Here is an 18,055-nt window from a genome sequence, read left to right as displayed (position 1 = left end):
GGTAAGGTTAAGACTGTGAGATGGCATGTCGTCAATATGCATTCAGCACTCGATACAAAGGAGTACAGCAATTAACACTGGGAGGAACAGGCCTATACCGGCAAAAACTTGCTGATTACTGTTATCTTGAATTTGAAGTGCTTTGTCTTGGATTTGAACTTTAGTTGGTATATCATAGTTGTATATGATATGCTTTCCATACACGACACAATAGAGGTTTTGCTAAGCATTAAGAAGAATAAACCTATACCGTCAAAAACTTGCTGATTATTGAAATATTTTGAATGTTTTGTATGGGACTTGAGTAAGGGAATTAAAAAGACATTAAGCTGCAAGGTAAGGCAGAGAGTTGGCATGCGTAGAAATAAGTAATATGCATGCAGTAGGCGATAGAAGACGTTTTTGCCTGTGTACAATGTATGGAACACATGCAGCGGCGTTTCTACGTCCCTCACCCCCCTCTCCCACTCACGCTTTCAATTTGCAGGAGCGGCAGATATTTGGCATGGTAAAACGTACCAGGAAATAATAGCCAACAGATAACAATACATATACCAACAGTCATTTGATTAGCCAATATTACATAGAACAGGAGTTGCATCACAATTCGGACGGCGGGGTGGACCGCAGAAAAATTACGAAACGAAACATTGATTTTTAGCAGTTTATTTGTATATGTTTTTCAGAAGATACTTTGACCTATATAATTGTATGACCTATATAATTGTATGACCTATATAATTGTATGTATATGGATTCTGTTTTTCAGATGATACTCTGACCTATATAATACTCGGTGTTTTTCTTCTCATCATGTTGGCTTCAATATTCGGATTCTTCATCTTCTACCGGTCAGTATTCAATGGATTTTGTTTTTATTACCACAAGGGTTCTATAGCCTAGGGTACGTCTTCGACATATTATGTAGTGATTCGGCCAACCCTTTCAAAATATGCCTGTAAAAAGAAGATTCTGGTATTAAGAGGATACAATTAAGGCCTCCAGTCGTTATTTTTTTTTTTTTTCGTTCCCCTTCTTTTTTTTCGTTTTTTTTCTTTTTCGATATACAATTGAATTCAATTTGTGGAATGTGTGAAAAACATTAAACGAAACCAAATTGAATTTAATTCTGACTATGACTTGAGTAAACGGCCAATTTTTAGCTAGCCGCTTGCATATGTATACATTTAGAGTTTAAAGGTGGATCTATGTGACCTTACATCCAAAGTACATTTCGTTCGAACAATGTTTTTATGATCTACAGATGGTGGCGAAAAGAAAAGAATCTGAGAAAAATGGAATGGAAAGTGACGTATTCAGATTTAGATTTTGAAATTTGTAAAAGAGCAAAGTCCACTCTAGTAAGTTGTTGTAAATGTTTTAACACTGTGAAATATTATACTAAGAACAATTAAAAATCGTTGTTTTTAAACTACGCCGCTAGAAAGAACCGCTGTTCACTTTACCCAAATAGCTTCATACGAGGCGGTAAATTTAATCAGTCAAAACGGCATTTTCATTAGCTAGTAAAGTTGAAGAAAAATAGGACGTTAACCTCCATTTGATTACTTCAGCCAGTCAAGGATACAACAGCAGTTCGTGCAGATCTCTTCTTTTCTCAAGTCCAATAAGTCGAAGTAAAGTTTGATATAAAGCTGCTGATAAAGGAGAGAGCAGTTGTATTTAAAACTACATTTCGTTTCATAAACAATACAGAATAGCAGAACGTATAATACACCATCTTATTTCATTTCAATTATTATAGAATGTAGATACGTCAGTGGGTCAACGCAGTATGGAATCTCTCCCTTCAGACACGGAGAGTGAGATTGGGTTTCGTCAGCGCCATCAGAACTTATTGGGTACCCAAGATTCTATAACCCTGGGTCCTATCTACTACACCATCGTGGCGAGGTATAAAGAAAATATTGTAGCTGTACAGGAAATCAGAAAACCAAGATTAAAAGTTGATCGAGCTTTATTAGAAGATATACAAGTGGTAAGTTAACAATTCTATTAAAGAGATATATCAGTCTACATATTTGTTGTTTAAGGCCTCCAGTCCTCCCCTTCGTTTCGTTTTTTCTAGTCTGTCTCATTCAGTCATAAAGACGAGCTGTACCTATACTGAAGAGGTTCCAATGTGCACATCTTGCATTCTTATGTCAGGGGATAGGGGTTGACAGAGCCGTCTCCCGGGAGCTTTGGCTGTATGACCAGTTTTTTCTGTCCTTCAGAAGAATTTGAACCCTGGCAGAAGACAATCCAACCAGCTACTGAGCTATGTAACTATTATCTATAAGGGAAGGGAAAAAGATAAAACTATTTACTATCTATTTCATTGAAATTACAAGATACTGTCACCAAGTTATAACATTGTATTTTTTTCATGTATATGCTTGTTGGTCTTCTTTCTTCAGTTACTGCGACTAAAACATAATAATATGTGTAATTTTATTGGTGTCTGTACAGAAACTAATCACGTGAATATAATCTGGGAATATTGTAATAAAGGTAGTTTACAGGTAGGGTAACTCATGATATTCAATTGTAGAAAATAATGAATTTTATAGAAATATCTATCCATGATAGGTATAGTTATTAACTTATTGTGTGAAAACGGTCTGTTCTCTGTCAATATCCTTAATATAAAGATTTATACACACACACACACACACACACAAATTTTTATCAATTTACATTGTGAAAGAATAGCCTGTGGCCCCCTTAGAAAATTTGTAGCCCCTGCTTGGGCATCTCAACTAATATTTCCTAGAAAAGCCACTATTTAAAGGGAGCTGTCTGCAATTATATGACTTTTTTCCGAGTTTTAATACTTGTTGAAATTTCTGGACTATCGTTTTTAAATTGTATTGCAGGATGTGTTAGAGAACAGTGACATGAAATTGGATCCGATCTTCCAGTACTCTATAGCAGTAGATATATGCTCGGTATGTAGTCGTAGTTATCCAACAAGACGATATTTCATATTGTTTTTCACGTCAATTTAGAAATCTGGCACTAAAGTTATTTCCCTTTAGGTTGTAAACTTTCTTCGGTCTGTATTTCGTTTTACCTGTTATTTCTGATTTTCAAACTGTGAAAACAACGTTCGAAATAAAAGCATTTATATTTTTATTGTTTTCTCAGGGTTTAGATTTCCTACACAGTTCCCCTATAAAACTTCATGGTAATTTAAAAAGTAGTAAATGTTTGATAGACAGTCGATGGATCTGTAAAATAACAGATTATGGTATTTCCAGATTAAAATTCGGTCAATCTTCAGATCGAAATAAAACAGATAACCAAAAATTTGAATGTAAGCTAGTTTCTATCATATTGAACCAAGTCTCTCTTCGTCTACGCACAGCTGCGACGAAAGATGTGTAGATTGAATAGAAGAAGTCTTGGTGTCTGAGACCAGATCGCATTGCACAAACGGAAAGGGTAAATTCGTCTCTGACCTTCCCTCGTGCGATAAGAAGTCAAAATTATATCCTTTATCGCCTTTACATGGGGTGAGAGTTTCAGGAGAATATACGAAAAGTGGTGTTACATGGTGATGAGAACGTAGTCTCATAAAAGCAGTGGCCTAGGCCAGAAAGTAGTGTACGCGCCCTCCTGTTTTAATGAGCAATAACTGCCGTTTCGCCACATCATCAGCCATCATTTGGCTCCTTTCTTGTATCACCGAAGTTAGCCGAAGATTTGTTTGGATTGTACGATACTGAATACAATCAATCAGGGCCTTCCACTGCAAGAAAAAGTGGCCCTGCTTGTTATCGTTACCTGTGAAAACTATATTTAACCAAAATGTGATGTTTTCAGCTTTATTCTGGACGGCCCCAGAGTTGTTACGCTTGAGGTTAGAGGGCAACAGAAGGTCAAGGACACAGGAAGGTGATATCTACGCCCTTGGGGTTATTTTAAAAGAAATTGTGTGCAGAAACTCGCCCTATGCCGAAGAAAGAGATGCTGCAGCCAAAGGTAGGATAGATTTAAATGAAACGAATGGAGTTTAACGTTCTACTTTTCTGCACCATGGGGGCTAATGAAGATGCCATGCAGGGTGCAATGAGAGAAATTCTGCCAGGACAGCAGCATTAGCCTACGTTTTTTTCGATTTCCAACTGCTGAGGGATCTTTAACGGGCACAGCCTGTAGCACACGGGGCATCGGTTTATTGTCCCATCTGAACTAACTAGACGCTTTTCCATGTCAGCCCCTCTTACCTTCTTCACTGCCAAGGGAAACTGGGTTGAAAAATCCGAAGGTATTATCTCGACCTATACCGGGATTGATGGATGGATGGCAATGTATTTTCACATATGGTATATGAAGTAGCTACGATTACTCATGTCCAACATATCAACGTATTTCAGATATTGTATACACAAAACCTACGATTAATCCAGTTATGACTGTCAATCTATTTTCAGATATTGTATATGAAGTAGCTAAGAAAGATGAATCCAATCCTAAACGTCCATTAATCGATTTTCATCTGCAGCAACCACATCATGTGAAATCTCATCTGGTTTCTCTCATTAAATCCTGCTGGTCGGAACAGCCGGAACAACGTCCTACAGCAAAACGTGTTTTAAAAACCTTAACTAGGCTCAATCCATACAGGTATTCCAACAAAAGATTGAATTAAGAAGTCCTCGGGTATAAACAAGACATTCACGATCAAGGAATCGTCCAGTTAAACAGTGGCGGAGCCAGGTTTACGTCTGAGGGGGGCGAAATATCTGAGGTTTTCCGAAGTTCTAACCTAGTTATGAGATTTTTGCCCGAAAAAAATGCCTTCGGGGCTGCGGGGGGGGGGGGGGATGTTTGACTGCTCTGTCACCCTTTGGCTCCGCCACCGAAGAGAAGACCATCCTGTTTTGGGTCACTGGTTCTCAAAACAGAATCTGAATTGTCGAATTTGAATCAAGAATAGATCACACGTTGAATATACTGATGTTGGAGATTAAGGAATGATATAATGCTTAGAAATCATCTGAACAGTCATCTTGGAAAAATGGAATGGAAAAGTAAATCCCAAGTTGCTTCAACAGTAAATGCCTAACGACTACCGACTTACTGTTTATTTTGACCAGAAAGGCATCGAATTGTAAACTGGAGATTGTTGAATTTTTGAAAGGAATTTTCTTGCATGTAAGGATTTTGATTTTTCTCGATTTCGTTTTTCAGGAAAACTAACGTAATGGATAATATGTTGGCGATGATGGAGAAGTATTCTAACAATCTAGAAGAATTGGTCACAGAGAGAACTCTGCAGCTCGAGGCTGAGAAGAAGAAAACTGATGTTCTGCTTTATAAAATGTTACCAAAGTTAGTATCGTTCTTTAATCGCTTTGTAGATGGGGAGTATGGGGGTTCCTAAGACGCAGTTTTGTGGTTGTGGGTCCAACGCCGTATCGTAATGCCGGAAATATACTTCACTTTTACAAGTTTCTTTTTATTATTTATATCAAGTCCAACAAATTCCCCTTTGGAGATCATATATTGCACTATAGCATTGGTGTCCTCTAGTGTGCATACATCCGGGCACATCGGCGTTGAATATTTAAATCTTTCTAAGAAACATTTTCCCAACAAAATTGAGATCGGTATTTACGGGTAACACAGAACGATTGCACTTTACTTCCAAATATGGGCTTGCAATTAGAATTTAAATTCACAAAACCCTCATGAAGGCAGTTGGTTTGGAATGGAAACATAGATTAGATTGATGAATCCTCGAATCCCTCTATTAAAAACAAAGTTGTTATGTTATTATTTCATCTCCAGTTAAAACAGTGAAGACATGTATGACCTGAAACCCAAAGTAGAAATTGTTTGTATATGGCTCATCGAAGCCTTTGCCATTTACAACTTCTTGACTTACTTTGATTCAGACATTTTCATGAGCTAAATTAGGTGCAGAGAGTAAGATGTAAAACTCACTTCATTACATTCCATATTTGTTTCAGACCTGTAGCCGACGATTTAAAATGTGGCAATGTAGTTCAAGCGGAAGCATTTGAATCTGTGACAATTTACTTCTCTGATATTGTTGGTTTTACATCAATTGCTGCTGAAAGTAGTCCCTTGGAGGTAGGAATACATTCAGTATATTTGTCATCGAGATGGTTTCATAATTAATATTATTGTTTATCCTGTTGTGGGATTACAACATGAAGTAACATAACAACATGTATTTACATGAAGACAATTTTATTCATGATAGAGTAACTATCGATTCCGATTTCCAGAAAATCATCTCAAATAACGAAAAAGTGTAGAGACTAACATAGTGAACCAGGGCGTTGTGAATCGTGAAGATAAGATTAATGCAGCCACTCTGACAAAATTTCTCTTTACACTCTTTATGGCGTGGTCTGTCCACTTCTGTCCTTATCGAGCACCTCGTTTCATTCATGCTTTATTTTTCTTTAGGGCTTGTATTTGAAAGGACACATCATTTTATGTTCCAGATTGTTGATTTGTTAAATAATCTGTACCATCTATTTGATGCGACCATTCAGCTTTTTGACGTCTATAAGGTAGAAACTATCGGTGATGCCTATATGGTGGCTAGTGGACTACCTCAGAGGAACGGCGACAAACATGTAACTGAAATGTGTGATATGGCCCTTAATCTCCTGAAGGTTGTGATCTCTTTTAGAATTCCTCATAAGCCTGAAACTCAGCTCAAAATACGCATTGGTAAGTATTGATCATTAAGGAATGGATTGGTTAGGTTGATTTGAACAAAGCTAGCGTCCCATTATATGCTCTAGGGAAGTTGATCGTAATTCAGTATAAAATATATCCTGGAAACGTGTAATGTCTGCAAATGATAAAATTGAAACCGAGATCTTGTTTATAACATGCACTATAGTTTTACAGTACAGTGTTGTTTTTTGTTGTTATTTTTTGCATTTCTAACCCACTTTGAATTGTTGTGTGTCTGCGCACAGATTGGTTTTGTGGAGAAGGTTGTTTTTCTAGCCTACCTTGATTTCTTTAAGGTTTGCAAATAGGGTATGTCATGGCAGATGTTTTTTTTTGTTGTTTTTTGTTTGTATTTCGTATCCACCTTGTTATATTGTAGGTCTGCATACAGGACCGGTCGTGGCTGGTGTTGTAGGATCTACAATGCCTAGATATTGTTTATTTGGTGATACCGTCAATACAGCATCCAGAATGGAATCTTCCGGCCAAGGTAATGTTGGAACAGTTATAATTTTAATAGATGCAAGCAGTGAGTAAGACGCTAGGTCGCTTTCCTATCACGATCTCCGCATAGGCCGAGAAGATACCTTTTGATTTCTCAACCCCGTTACTGCATGTCAAGGGGACTGACATTGAAAAAAGACTTGCAGTTACAATAACCCGAGGCCTTGTGCGTTAAATGCTATGCAAGTTAAAGATCAGTTGCTAGTTTTCCATATTTGCACAAAGCCCCTGATGGCCAATCAGGAAGTGATTCTACTTACTTTCACTTGAGACGTCCTGTCAATGATTGATTATTAAGTTATCGAACTTGTTACTATTTTTAGCATTACGTGTCCATATCAGTTCACCAGTGGCAGAGAAAATCCGCCATGACAGTTGTTATTTTACTAAACCACGTGGTGAGGTCGACGTTAAGGTAGGTGACTAAATCTTGCCAGGACACATATAATACTCTGGACAGGACCGTACGAAATTTTTCTTGGACTGGTATTAAATGGTGGCTATTACTTACCTGGGCTTTATCCAGATAGTCACCTTGTCACGATATTCTGATAGTCAAAACATCAGTACTCTGATTAGTACTACTTACATTATTATGTATGAAAGAAAATCGAAATTATAATAAAATGCATACTTGACTAACTGATACAAGAATAAAAGTTATGTTCCATTCTCATTCGAGCAAAATTCAACTTTACGCAAACTGCCGAGAGCTACCAAATGCAACAATTCAAAATTTTAAATCGGATCTTCCTGGTTAACATTTCAGGGAAAGGGTAAGATGAAGACGTTTTGGTTAACAGGTAAAGTTGGGATATATCAAGAAGTGGATACTTTAGAATTCCCTGTTAAATCTCCAGTTCCAGAGCAGACTCAACCAGTCTGTAGTCCCACAGAGACCAAAGAAACCGATTCCACTTCGACTGTCACGACGTGTCTTTAAATAGTGTGCTTGTGAATATTGAAACCATTGAATTTGTGAGTACAAAGACAAGATTCCTACAATGACATCCATGATGCAGTGGCGGAGCCAAAGGAGGGCAGAGCGGGAAAGTTGAACTCGATTCTTTGCCTGCTGTGAAAGTTGTGCATCGCAAGAGATAAGACTTCTATAATGAGTACAGTAATAGTGCTATGGACGGAATTTGGTTTCACTTCGTCTGGAAATGTCTGGAAGTTTTTGTATATTTTGAAGCCCATTAATCCTTGGTGGTAAAAATTTGGTTGTATTTTTTTTTACGAGGATGTTTGTTGTTGATGATATAACTGTAGTCCAGCAAAGATATCTGCTCATATGGGTCCTATTTTATCATTGACGATACAAAATATTCCTGTCTTAGACTGGAGCTGTATGTACATGGAGAGGGACTGGATGCTAGAGGCTAGATCCGATTCAAAACATAAATACGAGCAGTTAACCTTATATTAGGTAGTTAAAGGAATTGTAAAGGGGATTTCTCTAAAACTAAATTTTTCACCTCTGCAAAATTTGCTTCTATCCCATAAGACCTTTGCGGGGTGACGTCATAATATTATTATTCTTGTTTTTTGTTTTGATTTGGATCAGGATGGGCACCAATATCTCTGCTCGACTTTTACCTGTTTTATTGTTGTTATTATTTTGTTGTGAGGTAAAAATTTTTGTGATATTAAAAGAAATATTAATTGTTTTTTTTATTCAATTTTGTTCTTTCGCCTTTCCGTGACACACAGTTCATTGGCATCAATTGATAACAGTTAATTAGTTAAACAGAAACATATCCGACCACATGCTTACTATCAGGTCCGCGTTAAAAATGGATATCCCAGAATCAAGATTGATGACGTACGTACTTTTCATAGGAACATCATCTGTGTTGTAGCTATGGTGGTCGGTGCTGACAGGGTGAGTTTTAAATCCCAACCGCCCAACCTCTAATAACGCTGGATTTAAAACCAACCCATGCTGACATGGCACGAAAATTTAGTTAGAAAACGAAATTAAAATCAGAAATACACAGCGTCGTTAGAACCTAATGGCTGAAGCTAGAAGAAATTGAGTACCGGTTCAAAATTTCCTGGGGGTTGTAGGGGAAGAAGGTTTCTGAATAACCATAGCTACTATAGAGAATATTTCTGAGGATAAATTAACATTCCAAAGAAATAAAAACTGTAAATGCGGTATAGATTTATATTTATTCCACAGTCACGGTGTCCACTAATCTTCTTTTAAAACTGCCTCATGTTAATATTGATATTGTACTCAGTTGCGTCGTCAGTGGGGGTGGGTGTTGGTCATTTGAATCCCCAATGGTACCCCCACTTTATTTTTTTAACATATTCAAAAATATTATTTGTTTACGTTTTTGAAATATACAAAATCCGTCAAAATGCACCTAATCAATTCAATTTTTCGAAAATTTTCATGGAAGAACCTTCTCAAACGCTCGGAAGGTTGGTTCCACCATGGTTGTAACCAGTAAAATTACTTAATTTGAACTATCAATATTTCAATCGTTTGTTTTATATTTTTAAAATTTAACTTCAATGAGTAGTCGCACCTTTTAGGTCCAGCTTTAATTACGAGTCCAATAATTCCGCCATTGCGTGTAAATAATATATTGATATCCTGGGTGTTTCCACTTAGTTGATTATTAGAACCTGGACATCAAAGAATCACTACTGCACTTTAACATTAACTTCATTTTATAACACTAATGTAATAACTTCACAAGCTATTAATCCCATGTTCCCAAGTGACAATTCGTGGCATACCAATGTAGATGCATCACTCCATTCGGCAATTCCGTAAGCTGAATCTGTCTCGGTAATGAATGGTGAATTCCGTTGTATCTTCTTGTGCGAGACTCTTTACATCCGGTATTTAGCAGTGATTTATCAAGTGATAGTAACATTGCGACCTAAATATAGTCCTTAAATTTAAAGACTTTGGGAGATAATTCTGACACTTATATATTTAATGCTATGTCGTGACTATTGGTTATCCAATGATACATTTTATGATTAGTTTGAATACATATCTTACGGATGTTTTGTTTTCATTGACATTGTTACAAACACTTGAAGTCATGAACGACCAGCCTCTTATATTTGAATTACCAGAATCATGTGATCACGTGACCATATTGACATAGTTTCGGTAAAAAAAAATGGCCATTCATTACCGTGATATGTTGCAGGGCGCTAGCGTAACTTTCTCGGAGGCCTTTTGGCATCACTCATTATCAAACTATGTAATATAAGGATATAGAGGACTAATACGATTAATCAGTTTACTGTATGTCAGCAACCATTCGAAGTATGATGTCAAAATCATCAATAATCAATCAAAAGCCAATTTTTAATGATTCTATGTCAACATATAGCTGATTTTATTCTTCAAAACATTAAATTTTGGTAACATTGAGGTAACTGACATTTTGAGTTCTATAAGAGAACAATTAGTGGTATAATATATATATATATTATTCAGCTAGATTAAAGTAACAGTTAGTACTATTATCATTTAACATTATTTGTAGCGAATGCTTTGATGAAAAGCGTTGATTTTAGTTACCACTATTGATAAGGATTTTGGAAACAATTCAGATATAAAAATTCAATAAAAATTTAAAGGGACAATTGCGCAATTGTTTTGACCAATCGAACCTTAGTATTAGATACGAGAATTATTTAGTCGAAATTTGAGCCTTCAAATCCATGAGCGTCTAGAATTACCCGCGTTTTAATGTTAAAATGACGACTCTATATATAGAAAAGACATATTTAGAAACACTGAGTACAATTCCTGGTTTGAAGTATTTTTAAAGGAATTGTGCGATTTTCTTACATTTCTAGTACTTTTGAAGATCATTTAGATATATTCAACACTAAAATCAACGCAATCAAATTGGCGCGTCTTTCCCTTTAAAAGGATTTTACAGGACATAGAACATGTAATATAAAGTAACTTCCAATGGGAGGTGATGATGGTTCGTGCACAATGACATATAATCGATATTAAATTGTTCGTACAACGCATATGCAACGTTATCGTATCCCAAATATGGATTTTGATATTGTCTATATGACGAGTGGGGTTGCGGTTTGGGCAGACTGCTGTAACGAGTCAATGTTTCTTATTTCATTATTTTTTTAAAACTTAAGGTAGGATATGTGTAGTGTAACCTTCTGATGTCACACCCAGATTTATAAGAAATATATTTTGGATTGGAGAATAGAATTTGTATAGCATCATTATTAAAAATAATTGATTTATAAAATTGTATATCGGACTTATAGTAATACAGCTTTGTGTTGAATAAACATAAGTAATTCTTTGTTAGATTCGTTATAAAAACAAAGTCTCATTATATCTCTACTATTATGTTGTTTAAATGTCCATACTCAGGGGAGTTAACCCATTAAAAAAACAAAGTCTGTGAATCATCAATGCAAGTCAATTTGTATAGATGCATACGTAATGGGATTGTTTACGGTGTATGCTTCGATAGATATCAACAATACCGTATACAAATGATGTGATATATAACGGATTCATCAGACCATTCCCAAATGATTGAAATAGAGCGATGTGTCTGAAGAAAACAGGTAATAAAATACATTAAAGGGATTGTTAAAAGTATTTCTATGTGTATCGGGGACACTGATAGCATCAACTTGACCCATTCCAATTTTCAATCAAACGTCTGTGCTTGCTATAATTCCACTACAGTGTTTTATGACGTCACTAATCATAAAATATGCTTTACCACATAAGGCCCTTCGCGGTTAATGATTTCATCAAACAATTAGTTCTGGTGGAATTGCAGGAGGCACAGATATCTGATTGAAAATTGTAAAGGTGCAAATGCTCTCAATGTCCCCGATACACTTTAAACATTTAGAAAACATCTTTAAAATCTCTTCAAAAATCTCAAAACCTCAAAGTAATAATAAGAATTGCTAATATCCTCTTTTACAGTTTGCACAGGAGGATATCTACGAGGTACGCGACGTCCCAGCATGAATTAAAGTTAGTGGCGCTTAACTTTTTGTTCTATGTATATGTATTTTCCCGTGAAGGGTTATTTGTAACAAGATCGTTTTATAATTGAATCTCATGTAGTCCATACAGAAACTAATAAATCATCAGTTACTATGATATAAGTCTGCTAGTTGAGGAATATACAGTATACGGTACAAGACAGTTAATAATTCTACAGATTGTAACCGCCCAAGGTTTAATCCTGGCATAGGTGGAGATAAACCGTCGACATTTTCAACCTTTTCTTCGTTAGTGATTTAGAGGGTGGAGAGGAGAGGATGACATGGAAAAAAGTCTCGTCGTTCGGATTGGGCAATATGAATAAACTGTTGCCCCGTTTACTACAGGCTGTACAGTGTACACGTTAAAGATTCATTGACAGTCTGAAGTCGACAAAGTATGCAAAAGCCGCTGTCCTGGCAAAATGTCCCTTATTGCACATAGCCTGTTTCATAACCCAATATACAGAATACAGAAGAGTAAGAAGTAAAACTCTATTTATTTATTTGATTTCATTTACATTGTAAAGATAGTCCAAAAGTGAAATGATCTTAAACACTTTATTCTTTTGCTGTTGTTTGTTGCTGGACTCTCTATATATCAAAATCACAGTAACCGAAATAGTCGGACAAAAAACCAAGCCGTCAGGCTGATCCACATGATGAAAAATATCAAAAACAACAATACGTCAATAGTGAAGCCACATTTACGTCGTTCCGAGTTTCTACATCGTAGAATTCCCCACAGTTTGTCCAATTTTCCACCATGTTTCTTATTTTCTTTCATCGAGACATTATGGTTGTTTTCGGTTGATTGTGGTATATCTTGATGTTTATGGTGACGATTGATTAATATAAGAGACACCAGAACAGTTAAACAACTCAGAGTCAATAAGAAACTTATGAACAGTGTGATCAGAATTGGCTCATTTGAATTTTGAGGCAGATAGCTGCTCACACTTGTTAGATAGAAAGTTAACGCTAGAAGTACGGTGATGGAGAAAGAAGCCTTTTCTCCGGAGCCGTCCGGCAACCAGAAGGTTAACAAGTTGAGAAACGATATAATGATGATCGGAACTAAAAAGTTTTGCAAAAAGAATAAAGGGAGGCGTTTAAACTCCATTGTCATGTATAACACGGACATATTGAACTCATCCAATTTGTAATCCCAATTGATGTAAAAACTGTTCCCAAATACCCATTCGCCATGTGGTTTAAGATCAGATGTGTTAACGGATTGCTCAACGTTCACCAATTTCACTTCCTCAGTACTATACAGTAACGGCGTAAATGCCAATGCACAGCGTTGAGTGTCAAGAGGGAAAAGCACTACATCCATTAAACAAGTCACAGATATCTTTTTAGACAGAGTCCATGTCATTTGTCCATTCTGACGAGCAGTTAATCTGTATCGTACATCCCCAAATAAGTCAGCATCGTCAAGATTACTGTGTAGATTAATCCGCGGAGTCCAAATCTTTTCTTGGTCCATCTGAATGTAGGATAGACCTTCAAACTTGTCCGAATTCCAACCTAAAAACTCGTCTTTCCATCGTAAAGTAAATATCATAATCACAGATAAAATTTGATGCACCTCGTCCAAGTCGACAATATCAGTAAGTTGTATATTACATTTGACAATCACCGGATCACTTTGATTTCGAATTGGGCGAATATCTTTAGAATAATTACCCAGTAAATGTTCTTTTAAAGATTTCGTCGTTTCCCATGACACACAGTTTACTGACATCAATCCATAACAGCTAAATAGTAACACAAACGTTGCTGACCACATGCTAACTTTTAGGTCCGCGTTCAAAATTAATATAACAAACCCTAGAATATTACCAATATTATTTCGTACGTTCAGAACAGAAAAAAATCCTTTTTATTGATAAAATGGCTTGGTACGTGTTCACTATCATGTCCGCATTTAAAATTAAATTCACAAATCAAGGAATATTAACAAGTTGTAGTTTTATCAGAACGAATTAAATATTTCTTTACAATCCTTTTTAATCGATGACATGCCTCAAGACGTGTTCTCTATCAGGTCCGCATTCCAAATTAATATCCTTAAATCAATGAAAATAAGTAACAAGTAGTTTGGAACGTGTTCACCATCAGGTCCGCGCTAGATAGAAAATCCTTCCCAGCCTTCACTAAAGATACTGTCGCACGCTTCTAGCGGTACTCATTTTAATAAGCCAAACTTGATAATCCAAGTTATTGGAGATCCAATCAATATATATTGTGTAACTAAGAATAATAGTTTCACATTCACATTAATCACTTTTACAAATAATTATCTATCTACTAATAAGTTGTCACAACTTCGGGTGTTCAATTCAATTCACTTCAAGCGGTATAGCAAATGACCTTTTTCAATCCAACATTTCCTCAGATCAGAAAAAAATAAAATTTATTACGACGATCAGGGAATCAAATCTAATTGTATATTTTTCGTGATAATTTTCTGCCGAATTTAAAAATAAACGGGAACTTAAACCGGTCTTTATATTGTAAGTAACTTACAGAATTGGCAAGATCGATCTGAAGTCTGCAACTAGAACATTTTGAATTGCTATCGACGTTTTACGAAATGGGAATAAAAATTTAACTTGATTTACTAAAACTGGAATTTGGTGTGTTAAATTGCTAATCAAAATGTTCTATCTTAATTCTTAAATAATGAAAGCTAAGAATGGTATATAATGAGAGCTAGATATAGTAAATAATGAGAGCTAGGTATGGTCAATAATGAGAGATAGGTATGGTCAATAATGAGAGCTAGGTATGATAAATAATGAGAGCTAGGTATAATAAATAATGAGAGCTAGGTATGATAAATAATGAGAGCTAGGTATGATAAATAATGAGAGCTAGTTATGATAAATAATGAGAGCTAGGTATGGTAAATAATGAGAGCTAGGTATGATAAATAATGAGAGCTAGGTAAGGTAAATAATGAGAGCTAGGTATGATAAATAATGAGAGCTCGGTATGATAGATAATGAGAGCTAGGTATGATAAATAATGAGAGCTGGGTATGATAAATAATGAGAGCTAGGTATGATAAATAATGAGAGCTAGTTATGGTAAATAATGAGAGCTAGGTATGGTAAATAATGAGAGCTAGGTATGATAAATAGTGAGAGCTAGGTAAGGTAACTAATGAGAGCTAGGTATGATAAATAATGAGAGCTCGGTATGATAGATAATGAGAGCTAGGAATGGTAAATAATGAGAGCTGGGTATGGTAAATAATGAGAGCTAGGTATGATAAATAATGAGAGCTAGGTATGATAAATAATGAGAGCTGGGTGTGGTAAATAATGAGAGCTGGGTATGGTAAATAATGAGAGCTACGTATAGTAAACAATGAGAGCTGGGTGTGGTAAATAAAGAGAGCTAGGTATGGTAAATAATGAGAGCTAGGTATGATAAATAATGAGAGCTAGGAATGGTAAATAATGAGACCTAGATATGATAAATGATGAGAGCTGGGTATGGTAAATAATGAGAGCTAGATAATGGTAAATAATGAGAGCTATGTATGATAAATAATGAGAGCTAGGTATGATAAATAATGAGAGTTGGGTATGATAAATAATGAGAGCTGGGTATGATAAATAATGAGAGCTAGGTATGATAAATAATGAGAGCTAGGTATGATAAATAATGAGAGCTAGGTATGATAAATAATGAGAGCTGGGTGTGGTAAATAATGAGAGCTGGGTATGGTAAATAATGAGAGCTACGTATAGTAAACAATGAGAGCTGGGTGTGGTAAATAAAGAGAGCTGGGTATGGTAAATAATGAGAGCTAGGTATGATAAATAATGAGAGCTAGGAATGGTAAATAATGAGACCTAGATATGATAAATGATGAGAGCTGGGTATGGTAAATAATGAGAGCTAGATAATGGTAAATAATGAGAGCTATGTATGATAAATAATGAGAGTTAGGTATGATAAATAATGAGAGCTGGGTATGATAAATAATGAGAGCTAGGTATGATAAATAATGAGAGCTAGGTATGATAAATAATGAGAGCTAGGTATGATAAATAATGAGAGCTGGGTGTGGTAAATAATGAGAGCTGGGTATGGTAAATAATGAGAGCTACGTATAGTAAACAATGAGAGCTGGGTGTGGTAAATAAAGAGAGCTAGGTATGGTAAATAATGAGAGCTAGGTATGATAAATAATGAGAGCTAGGAATGGTAAATAATGAGACCTAGATATGGTAAATGATGAGAGCTAGGTATGGTAAATAATGAGAGCTAGATAATGGTAAATAATGAGAGCTAGGAATGATAAATAATAAGAGCCAGGTATGATAATTAATTAGAGCTAGGTATGATAAATAATGAGAGCTAGGAATGGTAAATAATGAGAGCTAGATATGGTAAATAATGAGAGCTAGATATGGTAAATAATGAGAGCTAGGAATGATAAATAGTGAGAGCTAGGTATGGTAAATAATGAAAGCTTGATACGGTAAATAATGAGAGCTACGTATAGTAAATAATGAGAGCTAAGGTATGGTAAATAATGAAAGCTAGGTATGGTAAATAATGACAGCTAGGAATGGTAAATAATGAGGGCTAGATATGGTAAATAATGAGAGCTAGATATGGTAAATAATGAGAGCTAGGTATGGTAAATAATGAGAGCTACGTATAGTAAATAATGAGAGCTAAGGTATGGTAAATAATGAAAGCTAGGTATGGTAAATAATGAGAGCTAGGAATGATAAATAATGAGAGCTAGGAATGGTAAATAATGAGAGCTAGGTATGGTAAATAATGAGAGCTGGGTATGGTAAATAATGAGAGCTACGTATAGTAAATAATGAGAGCTAAGGTATGGTAAATAATGAAAGCTAGGTATGGTAAATAATGAGAGCTAGGAATGGTAAATAATGAGAGCTAGGAATGGTAAATAATGAGAGCTAGGTATGGTAAATAATGAGAGCTAGGTATGGTAAATAATGAGAGCTAGGTATGGTTAATAATGAGGGCTAGATATGGTACATAATGAGAGCTAGGTATAGTAAATAATGAGAGCTAGGAATGGTAAATGATGAGAGCTAGGTATGGTAAATAATGAGAGCTAGATATGGTAAATAATGAGAGCTAGGTATGGTAAATAATGAGAGCTAGGTATGGTAAATAATGAGAGCTAGGTATGGTCAATAATGAGAGCTAGGTATGGTAAATAATGAGAGCAGGGTATGGTAAATAATGAGCTAGATATGGTAAATAATGAGAGCTGGGTATGGTAAATAATGAGAGCTAGATAATGGTAAATAATGAGAGCTAGGAATGATGAATAATGAGAGCTAGGTATGATAAATAATGAGAGCTAGGTATGATAAATAATGAGAGCTAGGAATGGTAAATAATTAGAGCTAGATATGGTAAATAATGAGAGCTAGATATGGTAAATAATGAGAGCTAGGAATGATAAATAATGAGAGCTAGGTATGATAAATAATGAGAGCTAAGGTATGGTAAATAATGAAAGCTAGGTATGGTAAATAATGAGAGCTAGAATGGTAAATCATGAGAGCTACGTATAGTAAATAATGAGACCTAAGTTATGGTAGATAATGAAAGCTAGGTATGGTTAATAATGAAAGCTAGGTATGGTAAATAATGAGAGCTAGGTATGGTAAATAATGAGAGCTAGGTATGGTAAATAATGAGGGCTAGATATGGTAAATAATGAGAGCTGGGTATGGTAAATAATGAGAGCTAGGTATGGTCAATAATAATGAGATCTAGGTATATA

At 35.5% G+C, this 18,055-nt stretch overlaps 2 protein-coding genes across 2 annotated transcripts; one reads left to right on the top strand and one right to left on the bottom strand.

Annotated features, from left to right (window-relative positions):
* Window positions 1–2,429: 2,429 nt before the first annotated feature.
* On the top strand, window positions 2,430–7,263 carry LOTGIDRAFT_135733 (hypothetical protein; the record flags this gene model as incomplete). Its single annotated transcript, XM_009046379.1, has 9 exons — window positions 2,430–2,525; window positions 2,880–2,951; window positions 3,151–3,319; window positions 3,829–3,987; window positions 4,440–4,632; window positions 5,200–5,340; window positions 5,982–6,105; window positions 6,486–6,717; window positions 7,106–7,263. Coding segments are annotated over 9 exons (1,344 nt in total), but the record flags the coding sequence as incomplete, so codon positions are not given.
* Window positions 7,264–12,862: 5,599 nt separating this feature from the next.
* On the bottom strand, window positions 12,863–14,050 carry LOTGIDRAFT_135769 (hypothetical protein; the record flags this gene model as incomplete). The annotated part of the gene is made up of 1 exon (XM_009046378.1): window positions 12,863–14,050. The coding sequence occupies one exon, from the start codon at window positions 14,048–14,050 to the stop codon at window positions 12,863–12,865; it is 1,188 nt and encodes a 395-aa protein (XP_009044626.1).
* Between the last annotated feature and the right edge of the window lie 4,005 nt (window positions 14,051–18,055).

This window comes from Lottia gigantea, assembly GCF_000327385.1.
Source record: "Lottia gigantea unplaced genomic scaffold LOTGIsca_100, whole genome shotgun sequence".
Lineage (NCBI taxonomy): Eukaryota > Metazoa > Mollusca > Gastropoda > Lottiidae > Lottia > Lottia gigantea.
This window is presented reverse-complemented; position numbering and strand designations above follow the sequence as displayed.